This window comes from Aquarana catesbeiana, linkage group LG05, assembly GCF_042186555.1.
Source record: "Aquarana catesbeiana isolate 2022-GZ linkage group LG05, ASM4218655v1, whole genome shotgun sequence".
Lineage (NCBI taxonomy): Eukaryota > Metazoa > Chordata > Amphibia > Anura > Ranidae > Aquarana > Aquarana catesbeiana.
The window spans coordinates 609,720,527-609,740,733 of record NC_133328.1 but is presented as its reverse complement, the minus strand read 5'-3'; the positions used below and the strand labels follow the sequence as shown (position 1 = coordinate 609,740,733).

General features: G+C 43.3%; 1 protein-coding gene across 1 annotated transcript in view; it reads left to right on the top strand.

Moving 5' to 3' along the window:
• WASHC5 (WASH complex subunit 5) overlaps positions 1-20,207 on the top strand; it is a 112,736-nt gene that overhangs the window by 8,905 nt on the left and 83,624 nt on the right. The window contains exons 3-6 of the mRNA XM_073632233.1: positions 7,559-7,704; positions 10,513-10,597; positions 15,458-15,558; positions 19,252-19,444. Of these exons, the coding sequence (XP_073488334.1) occupies positions 7,559-7,704; positions 10,513-10,597; positions 15,458-15,558; positions 19,252-19,444 (525 nt within the window). The remainder of the gene's footprint in view (positions 1-7,558; positions 7,705-10,512; positions 10,598-15,457; positions 15,559-19,251; positions 19,445-20,207) is intronic.

Sequence of the window (20,207 nt, the reverse complement as noted above, 5' to 3'; positions counted from 1 at the left end):
TAAATCTTCTGCCCTTGTTGTTTTAACTTTGAATAGTAAAACATTTTTCTTTTTCTGCCAGTAAATACCTTATACAGCCCACTTCCTGTTTCTTGTCTGGTAAAAAGGCCTAGGCTTATGACATCATGCACAGCTCTCTCTCTCACTCTCAGAGTTTGCCAGGAAGGGAGGGGGGGGGGGTGAGTCATAAGAGGGCCAATGAGAACTGCAAGGTTGGAGGTGTGCCTTTCTGTGTCTGTGTAAATCCAGGAAGTGAACAGGCAACAGCTTCAACTGCCCACAGTTTGAATGGTTTCAGTCAGACTCAGTGGAGCATATTTGGCAAGTAAAGAATCACAGTATATATAAAATAATATGCAAAGTGGTTGGAGGGAAGTTTCTGAATGTCAAATTTGTTTTTATTACAAATTATGTGAGCAGACTGCAGTTCCTCTTTAAAGAGGAGGGCCCATCAAAAAAAAAAAAAAAATTAAATGTCAGCAGCTGCAGATTCTGCAGCTGCTGACTTTTAATTGGACACTTACCTGTCCCAGGGTCCAGCTATGCGGGGGATCGAAGCCCCGCTCGTCTTCCCCTCCGTTCGGCGCCGGCATTGCAACTGTGGGCGCCGGGCTGTGGCTTCACAGCCTGGCACCCACTGCGCATGCGCGAGCGGCGCTGAGCGCCGTGATTGGCCGCTCAGTCACCTGGGACCTGTAATGGGTCCCAGATGATTGACAGGAGGGAGGGAGCAGAGCGGAGCCCTTCCTGTGCCGAGACGGAAGTGATGTCACCAGCCCAGGCACTGAAAGAGGCAGACTACGAGAGACCCCCTAGCAACAGGCATTTAGAGGTGAGTAAAAAAAAAAATATATATCCAAATTTTCTCAAGTCACCTTCCAGGACGGCACACCTGAGAGATGAGAGGCTCCTCCCCACAGGAAACACAATCAATCAACAGCTGTTTTAAGTCCACACCCTTCCCCCTGATCCTCAGTTTTTGATTGTGTTTCTCCCTACACGGCGAAACTGTTTGTTTTTTTCCAAATGACCGAAGCCTGGGGCTGGTGGTCTCCCCCTGGGAGCCGGACCAAATGCCTGGGAAGCCTCTGGGTCTGGCGGGATATATTTATCCTTCCCGGGGGGTTCCCCTATCCTTTCCTCAGGGGGGGGGCAGCAGAAACTGGGAAAGCCCCCCTGAGAGCTGAAGGCCCCTGGGTACAGTGGTGTCCCCAGAACTTCAGGGGCCTTTATCCTGTCTCTCCCCCTTACCTGTTCGGACGTCCGTTCAGACGGAGGTGCTGGCCGTTTGTTCTTTCCAGGGGGATCATATCCCCTGACTCCTGGGTCCCTGTTAGCTCGCGTGGGCTGCAAGGGAGGGCACCGCCTGAACGACCTGTGTTCTTACCCAGAAGGAAAGGCTGAGAGTCAGCAGGAGCAGGCGCCCACATCCTCCTTTCGAGGAGGCACCAGTTTACTATGGTGAATGTCTGCCTAAACCACCTCATGGGAATGAGGAACGTACGGCATTGCCCCCCCCCCCCCCCATGTGTATATACTGACTGGACAGTGCAGGACACAACCTAACCTTGCAGCTCCCTAAAAGGGACAGCAGTTGTGGGGGGGGCTATCCTCCTTGCGTGTGGACCAGAAGGATGGAAAAGCAAGCCCGGTGGCTGTGGCAAAAGGGGAAGACGACAACGGTGAGTCAAAAATCCCCAATCCCAGCCAGATGGTTTCTGGGCATTTGAGATAATCTCCCCTGGGGTCTGGATTCAAATAGCCCAGAAGCTTTTGCTAAAGACACCAGCCACAGCTCCCTCCTACATCAGAGATGCTGTATGGTGGACAAGTGGTGCAGAGGAGCGAGTGTGCCTAAACCACCTCAGATGGGAAAGAGGTAGGTAAGGCATTTTTTCCCCTTCCACCTGTATTTACTGAGTGGTGCAGTGCAGGACCTGGGGTCTCCATAACAAAATAGCCCAGAAGCTACTGCTAAAAACCACCAGCCATGGCTTCCTCTTATAGCAGAGACACTGTGGTTATCACAACAGTAGGTTGCCAGCCTCTCCCTACATACCCGGTTGTGGTACATTAGTAGGGGTGAATACAGCAAAGAGGGTGACCTGGTAGAACAAAGAGTTCCTTACTGGCCAGGTATACCACTGAACAAGTTATTAATGGTGCAATGGTTGAAGGATTCAGGAGTAAACTCCCTTGCTCAGCAGGTGCACTAGGTTATCTGGCCCTATTAGCCCAGCTGCTAGGAATCTGCTTAAAGTTGCTCCAAGATGCTTAAAAGCTGACCTAGCTTTCAACAATGTGGCAGGGACCAAGCTTCTGTGTGGCACAGTAGGGGTTCCCTTGTGACAGATCCTCCTTTTGGGGGTTGCTTGCTATGGGTAACTTTTCATAAGCTCCAACCTCCCACTCCACTCTTACATTGTGGTTATATTTTAATGCAGGGGGTAAGAAAAACCTTTTTGTTGGTTTGGGCTACAGTCCACTCAGTGACAGATCTAAAAGCGATTTACCATAAATCGTTTTTCCTATATCCTTTGATTAAGGATTTTCTGTGCAAACATATGCAAGAGCTAGATGGCTATATGATTGCTTCTTTAAGGGCTGCAGGTGGCTATTTACCTCCAGGCTAAATTGGTAACCACCCTTTTTAGAGGTCTTATATTGGTCTCTAGGGCTGGGCTCATTGAGACTTTAGTTACTGATCAGCCCCACCCGTTTATGAGCTGGCTAGCGTTTGCTCAATCTACGGAGGTAAGGTAGGACAACAGCTACTATAGTAAGTTGTCCAACCATTTTAGGATTGGTTCCTTCACTGGTGGTGAAGAATTAGTATCTACAACCCAGGCTATGCCTATGAAATAATTTGCTCCTGTTTGGTTATTTCATAAAGGGATACACCATGACTCCTTCTTGGCTGCTCACCAGTAGACCTCAGTAGTGAAGGTTTGTCCTTGCTGGGGTGTTTGGTGGCACAACTAAAGTACACATTGAGATTTGTGACATCTCTGCTGAAGCTTGTTGGGTGTCCTTTATATCCTAAAGGTACTGCTTTGTTTGGCTACAGATCAGAAAATACAACAGGGAAGGTGGTCTGTACTTTCTGGTTTTGTGCCGCACGCCAGAAACAAAACCATAATTGTTCATAATTGTTATATTGCTGCACATCAGACCTACACAAGATTGGGGTCTGTCTGTGGGGTTTTTGTGTCCTGTATTACTGCCTTATTGGTTGCTTGTCAGAAAGGCAGCAGGAAAGATTGATGGCAGGGGTAGTACATATACTGCCTTTGGTAATCGGTACAGCACCACAAGGTGGCGTCGTGCTGATTCAGACAGTGCTATTACCGGCAATAGCTGCCGATTTTGGGCATGCGATTTGACATGTGAGTCGCATGCCAAATCGCTTCAATATGGATGTGCTATCTCTATTCAGAATTGTTAGATTGTTGCACATTAGAGATATACACGATTGATGTTTGTCTGTGGGTCCTGTATTACTGCCTTATTGGTTGCTTATCAGAAAGGTAGCAGTGAAGATGGATGGTCCTGATTTTGTTGGAAAATACAAATTGAACCTGTGCCATGGGTAGTACACATACTGCCATTGGTAATCAGTGCAGCACCACAAAGTGGCCCGGGCTGATTCAGACAGTGCTATTAACGGCAATGGCTGCCAATTTTAGGCATGCGATTTGACATGTTGAGTCACATGCCAAATCACTTGAATATGGATGTGCTATCTCTATTCAAGATTGTTGTTGCACATCAGACACATACAAATTTGAAGGTTTACTGCCTTATTGGCTGCATATCAGAAAGGACACAACAGTGAAGGTTGTTTGTCTTTTTCTGATTTGTTTTTGCTGCTCAGCAGGGAGACACATTGAGGGTAATGACATCTCTGCTCAGTATTGGTATATGCTACACATCAGACATACACAAAGATTGAACATTGTTTGTGTCCTGTATGTCCTATATTTACTGACTTATCGTCCGTATATCAGAAAGGCACAGCAGTAAGTGGTGTTTCTCCTTGATCTTCCTTGCTGTTTCTTAGGTATACACAGTAGGGGGTTGTTGGCTGCACTCCTCCAGGGAGCCACAGCATGGGGACCCCTTGTTTGTTCGACCCGAAAACTGCTTTTCCTGCGACCTGTGTAATCTTGAGGTCTGTGATTCCGTAAGCAGGGACTGCTGGATACGCTGCGACCTGGAGTCGCACAGTCATGAATGATACCCTTTGGAAGCCATAGTATGACTTCTCATGCGTCTTGCAGTCCCAAGTGGCAGGTTGGGTCGCACGGGTGTGGGAACCCTAAGCTTATCTGTCCCTTCTGGTTCAGGTTTTGCAATGCTGCAGGAATACTCATTGTGGAGTTATTGCCTTATTTTGCAGTAGACCAGAAAGATCGCAGCTGTAAAGGCTGTCTGTTGTTTGTTTGTTTTTATGTTGCTGCACAGCAGAAGTACTCAACATTGAAGCTTGTTGGTGCTTTCTGTTTCATATTGCCTTACCTCATGGCACTTCAGAAAAACACAATGCTGTAGGTTGCTTGTGTTCTTTCTCTGTTGGTTCTATGTAACTACACTACAGAACTGCATAACAGGAAGGATTGTCTTATAACTGTACTTGGTGGTTCGTCATAAATACGCAACATAGAAGTTTGGTTCTTTCTGTCTTCTCTTTATAGCCTTGTTTTGCTGTACATCAGTAAAACACCACTGTAAAAGGGGGTTCCCGTCCTTTCTGTATTTACCAGTTATGACCTAGCTAGCTGCACTTCAGAAATGCGCAGCATTTAGGGTGTGTTTGTGTCTTAATGCTTACATATTGGCCGCACATCAGAAAACCAGACTGTGAGGTTCAGATTTGGGTCTCTTCCCATATTTGATATTTTGGTTTAGCTAGTCACACTCAGATACACAACATTGATGTCTATGCTTGTGTCCTTTCTGTCTAAATCTATTGTGCTATGTCCACAATCTATGATTTTTTTTTATTTGTGATATCAATACATGTATCACCTTTTTGTATTTCAGCCTTCTCTTCCGTGAAAGGGCCAGGAGTTCTGGTGCAGATGTCACATGTCAGAAAGCCTCGACCCCTTACATTCAGGGATGCCAGAGCCATTTCCTAGGGTTGAAGCCCAGTAGAGTTATGGGTCACTGGAGGAAGGCGATAATGAATCGCCCTGTTTAATAAGAACTTAGGAAGTTCGGTTCAGAGGAGTTTTATGGCCTGAAGATGAAGTATAAACCTGTATACCTGACCAAATAGGTTACAGCTCGGTGCATGGCCTTCATTTTGCCCTTCTAGCAAAACTAGATGTAGCAATATGAGTGTTCTTCTCCTGCTATAGATGTTAATCTCCTGAGTAGGCTCTCAGGCTTAAGTAAAACTATAGATTGGGAATGCCTTAAACCCAGGGATTAAGTTTTTGTTAATCTATTTCCCTTAAGTAGGTTTCCCTTCAGTCTTTGCTGACATAAAGATAAAAATGAACAAAAAGGGGTTGTCTGTCAGGGGCCCCCCTTTTTTGCCAGTTTTATTTCCCTGGACAGGGTTGTGTTAAGACAGGCCCCCTTATGGATCAATGTAGTGTCCTTGTCTTACAACACAGGTCTCCGATTAATCTTTTTAGTGGTTCTAAACAGCACCTATAGGCAGAATAGGCCATTGTTGGTAGATGTGTGACAGGCAACATTGATAACCTACAAGTTTAACATGTTTTCTGATTCCATCTTTAAGAGCCCACTCCACCTAGATCCTGCATCCGAAACAGAGAAGGCAGGGACACCGGTGGAGTAGACCGGCAGATCAGCCGCATGATCCAGCTAAGATACCTTCATCAAGCATATGGAGTAAAGGTAAAGCTTACTGCAGAACCGAGGTTCGCCAAGAGTCTTGCAGTGGTCCCACCCTAAGGTAGGCCTGAGGTACTTGATTATCCTCTCAGGTGTGCCGTCCTGGAAGATGACTTGAGAAAAGTACTAGTTACTTACCGGTAACTGTCTTTCTGGGAAATCTTCCAGGACGGCAGGCCTACTTCCCACCCGTTGGAGGAGGGAAAATTTTAGAACACTAGAAGGTGAGTGCCTATGAGGAATGATTTCCCTTGTGAACCAGGTTCAGGAGTTACTTCTCTACAAACTGAGGATCAGGGGGAAGGGTGTGGACTTAAAACAGCTGTTGATTGATTGTGTTTCCTGTGGGGAGGAGCCTCTCATCTCTCAGGTGTGCCGTCCTGGAAGATTTCCCAGAAAGACAGTTACCGGTAAGTAACTAGTACTTTTTTTTTGTATTTTTTTTTTTTTAGGATTTTTCATGTAGTTTTTTTTGGGGTGGAACACCACTTTAAAGTGTTTGTTACCCTAAAAAAACAAAAAAAATCTTGTTCCTTTTAAAGCATGTTATACAGCACAGTGCTTGTGCTGTGTTATTTGGCCCCCTTCTATCACCTGTAATACCTGGCTGATCTTGCCAGTTTCTGCCCTCCCTTCTGTAAACTGACTACGGTTTATCATGGCTGCTGAGCCCTGACACTGTGGTCAGTTTACGTGCCTCCATCATCCGCTGCTATCTGCAGCTCTCCTCTGTCCCGCTCACCCCTCCCCTCTCTGCCTGTCAGCTCCTGTGTCAGTGCCCACCCCTTACCCTCCTGCTGCTGAAATAACTTTGAAAATCTTATATAATCTTCTGTGTCTCGTTATGCTAGGTTCTCTTGTCTCTGTGTTTTATATAAAAAAATAAATTCAAAGCGCTCACGTGACCGGCCGGCTCTCTCCTCTCCTCATCCCGGCTGATGTCGGCAGGTGAATCTCGGTCCCGCCTGCTGCAGCTGTCAGACGGGGAGAGCAGAGAGGCAGCGGGTCACGTGAACGTTGATTGGCGCTCCGAAAACCGATATAAACAGCATTTTTTTTAATAAAACGCAGATAGGAGAGCCTAGCATAACGAGACAGAGGATTATGTAAAATTAGCAGATTGGGTTAACAATCGCATATATATGCACTGTAAATACCTGAATTAGACCTGGTGTAATCCTCTTGCAGCCGTTGTACAGCAGAGTGCAGATTGTGGGAGAAGCAGCACAAGGAACCTATCAACAATGCAACGATCATGTTGATAGGGGGAGGAGAGAGCAGAGTAACGGAGAAATTGTAAACCTCAGGACTGGATGAACAGAATGCAAAGTTATATATTTCTGATTATTTTTTTTTTTTTTATATTTTTGGCTGTTTGCTTGGAATTCAGCTTTAAAGTATACTGTACCTCATGCCAGACCATTTTTTTTAAAGTTCTGGATAGAGTGAAGAAGGGTTAGAACCCCTGTCACGTTTTTATTGCTGTCTGTCTTCCTCTGAATTTTTTTTAATATATGTAAATAGATTGTGGCGGGATAGTGATTTGCATATAGCCCATAGTGGGGGAACATGCTTGTTACTTCATATAAACATCCCCAATGTCATTTGTGTTATGGTTGTATTTTCTCCATTTTATCCCAGCAGTAATAGAGTAATAGATTTGATTTTTTTTTTTTTTTTTTTTTCACAGGGACCTGAGAATTTTGAGGGGAAACTGGAAGCCAAACTGGAACTTCAGGACCTGGATGAGGAGTTTCGAGAGAACAACATAGAAATCCTTTCAAGATTCTATTTGGCCTTTGAGAGTGTTCACAAGTACATTTTGGATTTAAATAGGTACAGCATCAGTCATTATTATATTTTAGGGCACTTTCACACTGAGCAGCGCCCGGATGTCGGCAGTAAAGCCCTGCTATTTTTAGCGGCGCTTTACCATCGTTTTCGCATCGCTTTTCGGCTGGTAGCAGGGCGCTTTTAACCCCCACTAACAGCCAAAAAAAGGTTAAAAGCGCCCGCAAAGCATTGATTTCAATGGACAGGGGTGCGTTAGGAGTGGCGTCCTAAAGCGCCTCAAAGATGCTTGCAGGACTTTTTTTTTTTTTTTACGTCCTGCCAGCGCACCGCTCCAGTGTGAAAGCACTAGGGCTTTCACATTGGAGTGAATAGAGAGGCGCTATTTTTAGCGCTATAGTGCATGTAAAGCGCCTCAGTGTGAAAAGGGTCTAAAGGACAACTTCACCTTTAGTGAAGTTGTTCTTCTTCAATAAATTCCCTCATTGCACTGAGAGCAGCCAGCCTGGGATTTCTTTCTGATTCAGCAAGCTTTCCTCTCACTAGGCCCTGGCCACCTACTTTTTATGTTTGTGTGAAGAATAAAGTGAGTAGGAAAGATTGCTGGTTTGGGAAGGAAGGTAAGTACAGTGTGATTCAAAAAGAATGGTGCAAAAGTAAAGCTGATATATTTCTAACGGAATGACCCTCAACACAACTGTATTAACCTGAAAAGACATAATCGCTGTCCAGGTTTTACCTCTGCAGTACAAATGTTCGACGTGAGCCCCGTTGGTGTCACGGCAGATGTCGAGACGATACTCCAGTTCTGTCCAGACTTGTGCCAGCATGTCCTGGGATGTTGACTCCATTGCTTCTGTGATGCGTCATCTCGGGTCATTCAGATCCTGTGGCATGGGGGGGAACATACATCAAGTCCTTGGAGTACCCCCAACTAAAGAATTTGCAGGGTGTCAGGTCTGGCAATCGCAGAGTCCAGAGCTACGTTGGTGAATTGTTCTTTCCTGCACCGCTGTTCCAACGTTTTGTTAGGGCAGTGATGGCGCACCTTGGCCCCCCCCAGATGTTTTGGAACTACATTTCCCATGATGTTCATGCACTCTGCAGTGTAGTTGAGCATTAAGGGAAATTTAGTTCCAAACCATCTGGGGTGCCAAGGTTCGCCATCACTATGTACGGGTATCGTTCAGGTATTGGCAAACATCCAAGTGGACATGGAGAGGAGCACCATCCTGCTGAAAGACTAGGTTGGGCAGCTCTTCCTCCATCTGTAACATAAGCCATTCTGTAATCGTGTCCAAAAATTTGTAGCAAGAGTGACAACAATGGTAAATGGCAGTCATCTGTTGTGTCACCAACAGGGCTCACATCGAAGGTTTGTAGTGCAGAGGTAAAACTTTTCATGTTAATACAGTTGTTGGGTTCATTCTGTTTATAAATAAATTAGCTTTACTTTTGCACCATTCTTTTTGAATGTCCTTGTATTATGCCCGGAGGACTCCATTCAGGGAGGCCATGAAACTAAAGTGGTTCTAAAGGCTGAAGGTGTTTTACCTTCATGCACGCTATTTCTGAAGATTAAAAAAAAAAAACAAAAAAACTTTAGTATTCGGCTCCCCCCGCATGTCCCCCTAATACCTAATTAATACAAAAATAATACTGCGCTTGTGAAAGATTATTCAGTGTGAAGAAAAGCAGCACCACAAATGTGAGATATTGCCACAAAAACAAGAAACAAAATAAAAGTGTGTCGCGCTAAAGTGTTTGATATTAAAAAAAATTATTGAAAAAAGTACAAATGAATAGTCTAAAAAAAGATTTAGTCTCTCAGATGGACCTTAAGGGTCAAATGGCAAACTCTGTGATTCAATTGTGGATAAGATGCATCCGATCCCTTCAGTGAACATGCCGCCACCACCAAAATAAGTTGGACTCTTGTTGGAGAGCCTGGACCCTTTATTACGAAGGGTCAAACAGGCTTGATGTATATATCTCGGTCATCAGTAGGGGATATGTAAAGGAGCCACGTCAGGATCAGTTCCAGAGTATCTGGGTGACTCCAACCAAACAACGATCATGCAGCCAGATCCAAATAAAACCTAAAATGCTAGATAGTGTAAAACCTCTTAGGGGTTGCATTTAATATAAAATATTGCTCTTACACATATCCATAGTAAAAACAGCATTGCATGGTAAAAAGGTGGCCACTACAGAGCATACAAACATGTAAAAATGTGAGCTGGCAGGAACAAACAACTCAGCCCGATCCGTTTCGTCAACAAAAGGACTACTTCTGGGGCAATACTAATGGGTATCCTGGGTATCTCCTGGGTATCTGCCTTCTCATTGGCTGAGAGACAGCAGCTGGAGCTATTGGCTCCCACTGCTGTCAATCACAGCCAGTGAGGAGGGAGGGGGAGGGCAGGGCTGAGCCCTGTTCTGTGTGTCTTATAGACACACAGATGAGACTCGGGAGCAAGCACGCTATGGGGGCACTCGGAGATGAGTTATTATTTAAATACCTTTTAATAAAGGGATAACTTCACTAAAGGTGTCCTGAACAGCTAACCTGTGCTTTGCACATGCAGGACAAATCACCATGTTTGCTTTAACCCCCTTCCTAGCACATACTAGCTTTCCTCTGCTCCCCACCACCCCTTTCAGCTGCCAGGACTGAAAAGAAAAATACCTGATACTTCTGTTTATGGAGAAGCACATGACTCGCTCCATGTGACAGTTCTAGGCCAATCACCATGCACCTTTTCTCATCCTTCTATTATTCGTAAATGGTATATCCATTACCTAAAATGTAATGTTTTTTTATTTGTAAGTAAATGTATATTCTTGTTTCAGGTATTTGGATGACCTTAATGAAGGAATTTATATCCAGCAAACTCTAGAAACTGTCCTTCTCAATGAAGATGGGAAGCAACTCTTAGTGAGTAAATAGAGATCCTGTTATAGCAGGCTTAAGTGATTGTAAGCCTTCGTTTTTTTTTTTTTTATTTAAAATAACATACATGTCACGCTTGCCTCCACTGTGGAGCCCCGATCGTCCTCTTCTGGGGTCCCCCAGTGGCTCTTGCGGCTCCTTCCCACATCAGATAACCCCCTAGGAGGAGCGCGCTCCCGAGTCTAGCATTCGGCGTCCATAGACGCGAATGCCAGACCCGGCCCTGCCCCACAGCGTGCGCGTCATTGGATTTGATTGACAGCAGCGGGAGCCAATGGCTGCGCTGCTATCAATCAATCCAATCAAGAGCCGGGACTCCGTGCAGAGGACAGCGCGTCCCCACCGAGGGAAATAAGTGGCTCAGATAAGTAAAACGGGGGGGTCTGGGGGGCCAGTGACTGCCAGAAGTTTTTTCATCTTCATGCATCCTATGAAAAAACGCAAGGGTTTACAACCCCTTTAGGTTATCGCATGTTGAAGTCTGTGCTATAGGTTGATTATAGGTAGATTTTTAGGAATCATCTTATTACATTAATTTGCTTAATTTGCTTAATGCTAACTTGATTACAAATACAAAAGAAGAGCTCTTCAACAAAACAAATATAGCTAAACGGATGATTCCTTCATCTTGGAAGACACCTGCACATTGCTCTCTTGCAACCAGACAACCTCAACCACGGATTGCAGGAAAGAAAATCGCTCACATACCCCATCAATGTAGTCCGTGTTGATGGGGGTATCCCTCCTGTGGAGCCATTGTGTTCTCCAGGCGGGCGGGGAGGAAACACAATGGCTCCACAGGAGGGATACCCTTTATACAAACTGACTATGTTGATGGTGGATGCGAGCGATTTTCTCTTCTTCCCTTTTTTTTTTTTTTTTTTTTTCCCTGCAACTCATGGTTGTGGTTGCAGGAAAGAAAATCGCTCCATCTATGGCTGGCTTTAGACCTTTTTGACTGCGATGCCTTAAAAATATGGAGGATATGCTGCTGAGAGATTTTCTGTTGGCTACACTGATTTGGAATCTTGATGTTAAAGTGTTACTAAACCCAGTAATATGAAAATAGTTCACCCCCCCCACAGTGCCCACAGCTTATAAATCTTCTTTTTATATAAAAATATTCCCACTATATACCTTTCCTGGATGATCTGTTTACCACAGTTACATGAACTGCACAGTTTCTTCAGTGCTGAGCGTTCAGGGAGGAGGAGATTTCCACTACAGCCTGTATACACACCCACATGTGTGATGTCAATATCATGTGACAGAAGAGAGTGTAAGAGAATTTAATTATCCTTGTAGAAAAGTCCTTTTTTTTTTTTTCTCTCTCTCTCTCTCTCTCTCTCTCTCTCTCTCCCTCTCCCTCTCCCTCTCCCTCCCCCTCTCCCTCGTAAATAGTATCTGTGTATAAGTGAGAAGTGGAGAGGGGAAAAAAATATATACCTGAATGGAAATATTAGAGAGAGGAGGGAAATACTTTTCCCCTTCCATTTTTTTTTTTTTTTTTTTTTTTCTCTCTTGTTTTGTCTGTTCGATAATAAGTCATATATATTTACTGAAAATAGAATTAATGTGTGTTAAGGTATACTCTGTGATACACAAGCAACTAAAATGTTTTATATGTATAAAAATTTTTGAAAAAATAAAATATAGAATTAAAAAAAAAAGGCACAACTGAGCACGTGCAGGTCGGCTACTCCGCCACTCCGCCTGTGTTAGTGGGCCTTCCCCAGATAGACAGTGCAGGAGGGGAGGATCTGTGCATACAGGATCAAACAGCCTTTTTACAAAATGCAAAGGATTAACCCCTTAAGTTCCTCGGTGAGTATAACAAGCATGTTATACTGCATATACAGACTGATTTTACTGTTGTGGGTTTAGTAACACTTAAATATTAATAATCAATGTTAATAGTAATATTTTATAGTCCATGTACTGCTACTTACTATACCTCATAACCACCACTCTGTGATCCTCCCTGCGTGGAGGCACTATCTCTTTTATTCATGAATTCTGTATTTCTTGCTGCAATAAACTTCCTATCTAATAAAATTATTGAATGAGAACAAAACTTATATAGCCTATGAAATTGATGCACAAGATATTTTGTAATTAATTGTTATTCAGAATTATGTTTCCAGTCTCCAGCCACTATAGCTTTCTAAAAATGTGGAAAATTTCAATGTGGTATGTCAACCTGAAATCGTTTGGTACATCCATCGGTGTACGGTATGCCCTCAGCAATGTCATTTGCTGCTTTTATAATTGTTTCCCGGATTTAAAAACCTGCTCTAAGATACAAGTAACATTTTAGACGCCCCCCTACAATAGGAATTTCATTGTTTCAGGTTTTGCATTATGCCTCAGGGTTTACAGTTTTAGTAATTCATTTTTTGTGACTCTATTGCAAAGTTTTTTTTTTTTTTGTTTTTATTTATAGATTTTTTTCAGTAACAACATTTCCTGTTGTGGGCTGACAAATCTAATGCTGGGGATGTTTTCTTTTTCCATTCAACCCAGCAGGATGAACGAAAAATAACTTGCAGACCGGCATGTTGGTGTGGCGGTCTCCCTGCTGGGATATTGTGTTCTGACAGTGGGACTCCTTCCCATCCCCCCATTGGCTGCGAATGCGGATCAGATACTGGTTTTCCAGCATGCTTGTTCAATAAAAGCAGGTTGAGAGACCGGTTTCTGTCAAACAAGCCGCTGTACACACTGGCTAAAAGTCAGCCAGTAATTGCCGAACCGTCTGTTTTTCTGACAATTTTTCGCCCGGGTGTACCTAGCTTAAGGCACTGCATACACACTATGTAAAAATTAGAATCGCGCTAACCATAAAATTCTGACCAAGAATCAAACTAATGTCCTAAATATACCCAATGATTGTGAGGAGACATAAATATATCATGGAAATAATAATGATGGGAATCAAAAAAATTTCCCAAACTATAAGGTGCATATACAACTTAATCAGTGAAAAACAAAATTAATAAGTCCATAGGTGATCAGTTAAAAAATATTATACATCAATGTGCACAAATTAGAAGTCCATATCTTGTGAATAAATATAAGGTTGAAAGGAATGAACTGTCGGTCTGTAAATGAGGGAAGTTTAACCACTTAAAGACTAAACCTTTTTCTGACACTTGTTTCTTACAAAGGTTTTACACTATGGAGTGTTTATATCTTTTATGCACCACGGTATTCATGTGATGGTCTGATCGGTTGGGAAGGGGCCGCCTGGCATTTGTGACTGTGTTTGATGTTCTTTGGAGCCAAGCAGTGTTTCCTTGCACGCATGACCCCTGATCCTCTGTTAGGCTGGATTCACACCTATGCAGTTTTAGTGCTTTTTGCATTTTGTAGATATGCACTTCAGTCCATTTAACATGGTTAAGGACGGCTTGTTCACAATGTATGGATTTTTATTTTTTGCACTGGTGACTTTTTTTCATTTGTTCACTAGATTCTGTTTTTCAAATGTTATATTTTTTCACAAGATATGGATACAATTTGTGCACATTGATGTATAATATTTTTTAACTGATCACCTATGGACTTATTCATTTTGTTTTTCACTGATTAAGTTGTATATGCACCTTTATAGTTTTGGAAATTTTTTTGATTCCCATCATTATTTCCATGATATATTTATGTCTCCTCACAATCATTGGGTATAATTTAGGACATTTAGTTTGATTCTTCGTAACAATTTTATGGTTAGCGCGATTCTAATTTTTCCAAACTTTTTTTTCTGTATTGATGTCATACATGAGAATTGCAAGTCCCGAGGGATTACATTTTTGGGATTAACCCCTCCCAATTTCTATTTTCTATTTTTTATCTTGGCGCAGTTTTTTTTATTCTTTTTCCATACTGCATAAACGCTACCAGCAGTCTTTTTACCTGCAGTGTGCGCCTCTTTTAGTTGGCCGTTGAACTCCTTATCTGGTAGACCCGAATGGTCATCTTAAGGAGTTCATAGCAGGCTGACAACACTGATGCTAATTGTGAGACTGCACCTTGGTGTAGTCAGCCCACAACGGTAAGTGCTGTTACTGCAGGATGTCCAGGTAATAAACGTTGCAACAGATTCATAAAAATTTGCTTCGGAAAACTGTAAGAAATAGTGCCAAACATACTAAAAATGGATTTTGGGTTTACATACACTGTAATGTACAATAGCAGTGTGGCTTAATATTTTAAGCTGTGCAGCAATATGTACATGGGACAACCATATTCATTACAAGGTCCTGCTTAGCTGTGCAGTGTTTTTCTTAGTTTAAATCTACATAGGTGTACTGAAAGTGGTTGTAAAGGTTGAAGGGTTTTTTTTTTTTCGTGCATTCTATGCATGAAGGTAAAAAAAAAAAACTATTGTGTGCAGCAGCCTCATCGCAATCCAGTGATGTGCACGAGAGCCTCAGCTCTTCAGATACTTTCCCTCCTGATTGACTGAGACATTGGCTGCTGTCAACCACAGCCAGTGAGCCGGTGGGGACAAGCCACGGCTTTGTGTGTGAATGGGCACGCAGAGCAACGACTCAGAAGCAAGTATGTTTGGGTGCCCCCATAGCAAGCTGCTTGCTCTGGGGGCAGGAGGGAGGGGCAAGGAGTGCAAGTGGGGGGGACCCAGTAAGAGGAGGCGGATTGAGAGTTCCCCTGTGCAAAACCACTACACAGAGCAGGTAGGTGTGTGTGTGTGTGTGTGTGTGTGTGTGTGTGTGTGTGTGTGTGTGTGTGTGTGTTATTAAAAAAAAAAAAAAAAAAAGAAATCTGCCTTTTAATATCACTTTAAAATGATATTGGTGATTGATCTATCTGCTTTCTGATCCATAGTGTGAAGCTTTGTACCTGTATGGGGTGATGCTGCTGGTAATTGACCAGAAGATTGAAGGAGAGGTGCGGGAGAGGATGCTGGTGTCTTACTACAGATACAGGTAAGTCTTCATCTGCCTCATGTACACTACAGTTAGGTCCATATATATTTGGACACAGGCACAATCTTAGTTTTTTTTTTTTTTTTTAGGTATTTACCAAAACATATTCAAGCTATAGTTATATAATGGAAATGGGCTGGAAGTGCACAGTGTCAGGTTTAATTTGAGGGTATGTACATCCAAATCGGAGGAAGGATTTAGGAATTACAGCTCTTAAAGTAGAGCTCCACTCTGTTTTGTGTTTATTAAAAGTCAGCAGATACAAAACGTGTAGCTGCTGACTGTTAATAAACACACACTCACCCGTCCCTCGTTTCTCTCTCATGCCGGCATCACAAGTGTGGGCACCTGGCTGTGAGAGCTTGCAGCTTCACAGCCAGGTACTCATGCGTGAGACGTGCTGCGCCTTCTCAATGGACGGGCCATCTTCTGGGTCCTGCGACGTGTCCCAGAAGATTGCAGGGAGGAAGGGGAGAGGAGAACTTCTGCTTGCGTCGCCTAGGTGGCCCAAGCAGAAGTGGGAGCTTGAGTACCTGTCAAAACTAGGTACCCACTCCCCTCCCCCCAAAAAAAATGACATGCCAAATGTGGCATGTCAGGGGGTTAGGAGTCCCACCCAAAAGTGGAACTTCCACTTTAAGAATAGCCACCCCACTTTTTTCCAAGGGACCAAACATAATTGGACAATTGAATCAAAAGCGGTTTCATAGCCAGGTGTGGGCTACTCCTTCATTATTTCTTCATCATCTAAGCAGGTAAAAGGTCTGGAGTTGATTCTAAGTGTAGTATTTGCATTTGGAATCTTTTGCTGTGAACCTACATCATGCATTCAAAGGAGCTGTCCATGCAAGTAAAACGGGCCATTGTAAGGTTTCAAAAAGGAAACATCTCCATCAGAGTGATGGCAGCAACATTAGCAGTGGCCAAATCAACAGTTTAGTACTTTCTGAGGAAAGAACGCACTGATGGGCTCAGCAACATAAAAAGGCCTGGATGTCCACAGAAGACAACGGTGGTGGATGATTGCAGGATCCTCTCTATGGTAAAGAAAAACCCATTCACAACATCCAGACAAGTGAAGGACACTCTCCAGGAGGTGGGCTTGTCATTGTTAAAGTCTACAATCCAGAGAAGACTTCACGGGAGCAAATACAGAGGGTTCACCACAAGGTGCAAACCATTTATAAGCCTGAAGAATAGAAGAGCCAGATTACTTTGCCAAAAACCATCTAAAAAAAAAAGCCAGACCAGTTCTGGAAAAGCAATCTTGGATGGATGAAACTAAGATTAATCTGTACCAGAATGACGGGGAAAAAAATGGGTGGAGAAGGCTTGGAACAGCTCATGATCCAAAGTAACGTCATCTGTAAAACATGGTGGAGCTTGCAGTGTGATGGCATGGCTATGCATGGCTTCCAGTGGCATTGGGTCATTGGTGTTCTATTGATGATGTGACAGAAGACAGAAACAGCCTGATGAATTCTGCAGTGTTTAGAGATATACTGGCAGCCCAGATTCAGCCAAATGCAGCAAAGCCTGATCTCAACCCAATTGAGCATTTCACTTGCTGAAGGCAAAACTAAAGGCAGAAACGCCAACAAACAAAACAACTGAAGACAGCTGCAGTTCGAGCCTGGCAAAGCATCAGAAAGGAGGAAACCCAGTCTTTGGTAATGTCCATGGGATCCAGACTTCAGGCAGTCATTGCCAGTAAAGGATTCTCAACAAAATATTAAAAATGAACATTTTATTTATGACTATATTCATTTGTCCAATTACATTTGAGCCCCTGAAAATGGGGGAACTGTGTATAAAAATGGTTGCAGTTCCTAAAATTTGTACTTGATATTTATGTTCAACCCCTTGAATTAAAGCTACAGTAAATGTTCGCACTTCAAATTCATTTGGATTGTTTCGTTTTCATTTTATTCTGGTGGCATACAGAGCCAAAAATATGAAAACTGTGTGTGTATGTGAGTACTTTGGATTACAAGCATTCTCCTGGAATGGATTATGCTCGTAATCCAAGGTTCCACTGCGTATGTGTGTGTGTAATTAAAATATATATATAATATATATATATATATTTTAATTACACACACACATACGCAGTGGAACCTTGGATTACGAGCATAATCCATTCCAGGAGAATGCTTGTAATCCAAAGTACTCACATATCAAAGCGAGATTGACTTCTGTTGCATGCAATACCGCATGTGGCCAGAGGGCGCCGGAGAGACTCGGGAACGGAGTATTTCTGAACTGCTCCGAGTGTCACCAGCGCCCCCGCACCTCTGGCCAAATGCGGTACTGCACACCGCAGAGGCTTGAATCCTGCTCGTTTTGTGAGAAGACACTCGCAAACCAAGTCAGGATTTTTATTAAATTTGTGTGTCCTGCCTTTACACGCACATAAACTTTAATGGCATCCCAATCTTAGTCCGCAGGGTTCAATATTGAGTTGGCCCACCCTTTGCAGCTATAACAGCTTCAACTCTTCTGGGAAGGCTGTCCACAAGGTTTAGGAGTGTGTCTATGGGAATGTTTGACCATTCTTCCAGAAGAGCATTAGTGAGCTCAGGCACGGATGTTGGATGAGAAGGCCTGGCTCGCAGTCTCTGTTCTAATTCATCTCAAAAGGTGTTCTATCGGGTTGTGCAGGTCAGTCACGTTTCTCCACCCCAAACTCTCGCTCATCCATGTCTTTATGGACCTTGCTTTGTGCACTGGTCCAAATCATTTGGTGGGGGGGGGGGGGGGGGATTATGGTGTGGAGTTGTTTTTCAGGGGTTGGGCTTGGCCCCTTAGTTCCAGTGAAGGGAACTCTTAAGGCATCAGCATAGCAAGACATTTTGGACAATTTCATGCTCCCAACTTTGTGGGAACAGTTTGGGGATGGCCCCTTTATGTTCCAACATGACTGCGCACCAGTGCACAAAGCAAGGTCCATAAAGACATTAATGGGGTGGAAGAACTTGACCGGCCTGCACAGCGTCCTGACCTCAACCCGATAGCATACCTTTGGGATGAATTAGAGCGGAGACTGCAAGTAAGGCCTTCTCATCCACATCAATGCCTGACCTTACAAATGCTCTTCTGCAAGAATGGTCAAACATTCCCATAGACACACTCTTAAACCTTGTGGACGGCCTTCCCAGATAAGTTGAAGCTGTTACAGCTGCAAAGGGTGGGCCAACTCAATATTAAACCCTACGGACTAAGACGCCATTAAAGTTCATGTGCTTGTAAAGCTAGGTGTCCCAATACTTTTGGTAATATAGTGTTCATATTGTCACATTCTGTGTCTCATATTGAACTCTTTACTATACCGCAATATCCAGCGCCTCAGTTAATTCTGTAAAGGCATGAGCTTTGTATCCTCTATCCCAAACTGTGTAATTCTTTTCAGTGTAGTGATGGACAGAATACTCAGATCTGTGACCTCACATTTTCCAGCACTGCAATGAAGTAATACAGCTAGGTCACTGAGTCGCCCCAGCCTGCTGATTGGACAATGAAATTGCAGCAACCCCTTAATGAAGAAATTGCTTTGCTGTTTCCTGTGATCAAGCAGCCAGTGTTAGACGGCTCTATGCTATGCAGAATCTCAGGATTACGTCATTTTATCTGTGCAATTTTCAGGCTTTAACTGTGTGATCAGTTTGGTGAATGACGCTGTTTTTGTGTATTCAGTGCTGCCAGATCTTCTGTGGACTCGAACATGGATGATATATGTAAGCTTCTGCGTAGTACAGGCTACTCCAGCCAGCCAGGATCCAAACGCCCCCTGAATTATCCGGAAAGCTACTTCAGTCGGGTGCCCATTAGTGACACGTTCATCACCATGGTGATCGGCAGACTGAGATCTGATGATATTTATAATCAGGTAAGGGGAACACCTTGGGTCCGATTTTATATATCGCACATTAAAAGAACTGCTATTATTTTCCCACAGCTGCCAATTTTACACTTTCTGGGTAGACTTGAATCTTGTGTTGGGTTTATCTCAGTTTCCTAAAAAGGGCAGACAGAGTTTTCTTCATTTATAACTGACATTTCTAATCTGTCTTCACTCCGGTGTCATATGATTTTAAAGGGTTCATCTTTACAAAAATCTGCCTATGCAGGTAAGGGGTGTTTGTAGATAAAAAAACAAACAAACTGTGCAGCCTATTTGTTACTGCTCACCTCCACCATCACAGGAGTTTTTTTTTTTTTTTTTCTTTGATTCAAACCCTTTTACATGCTCTTTTCTCTTCCTTTGATGCAGTAGCTCTGAGCTCCGCTATTGAGAGCTCACTCCTGTGATGGGGGAGGTGAGCAGTGATGACTAGGCCTCACTTAGCAACGTCCTGGGAGTACTTAGCAACATCCTAGCAATGTACTGGGAGTATTTCAGTCAGGCTTCAGGAGGTATTTAAGTGGCCTACACCTATAAGTAGGGGCATTATTCAATGTTAGAGCTGCATAGTTTGCTTTTATCTACAGACGTCCCTTATCTGCATGGGAAGTTTTTTGGTAAAGTTGAACTAACCCTTTAACTAAATGGTTTAAACCAGACCTTGTGTGTGTGTGTGTGTGTGTGTGTATATATATTTATATATTATATTATCATTTCTCCCTGCACATGTTCCCCCTTTTTTTTTTTT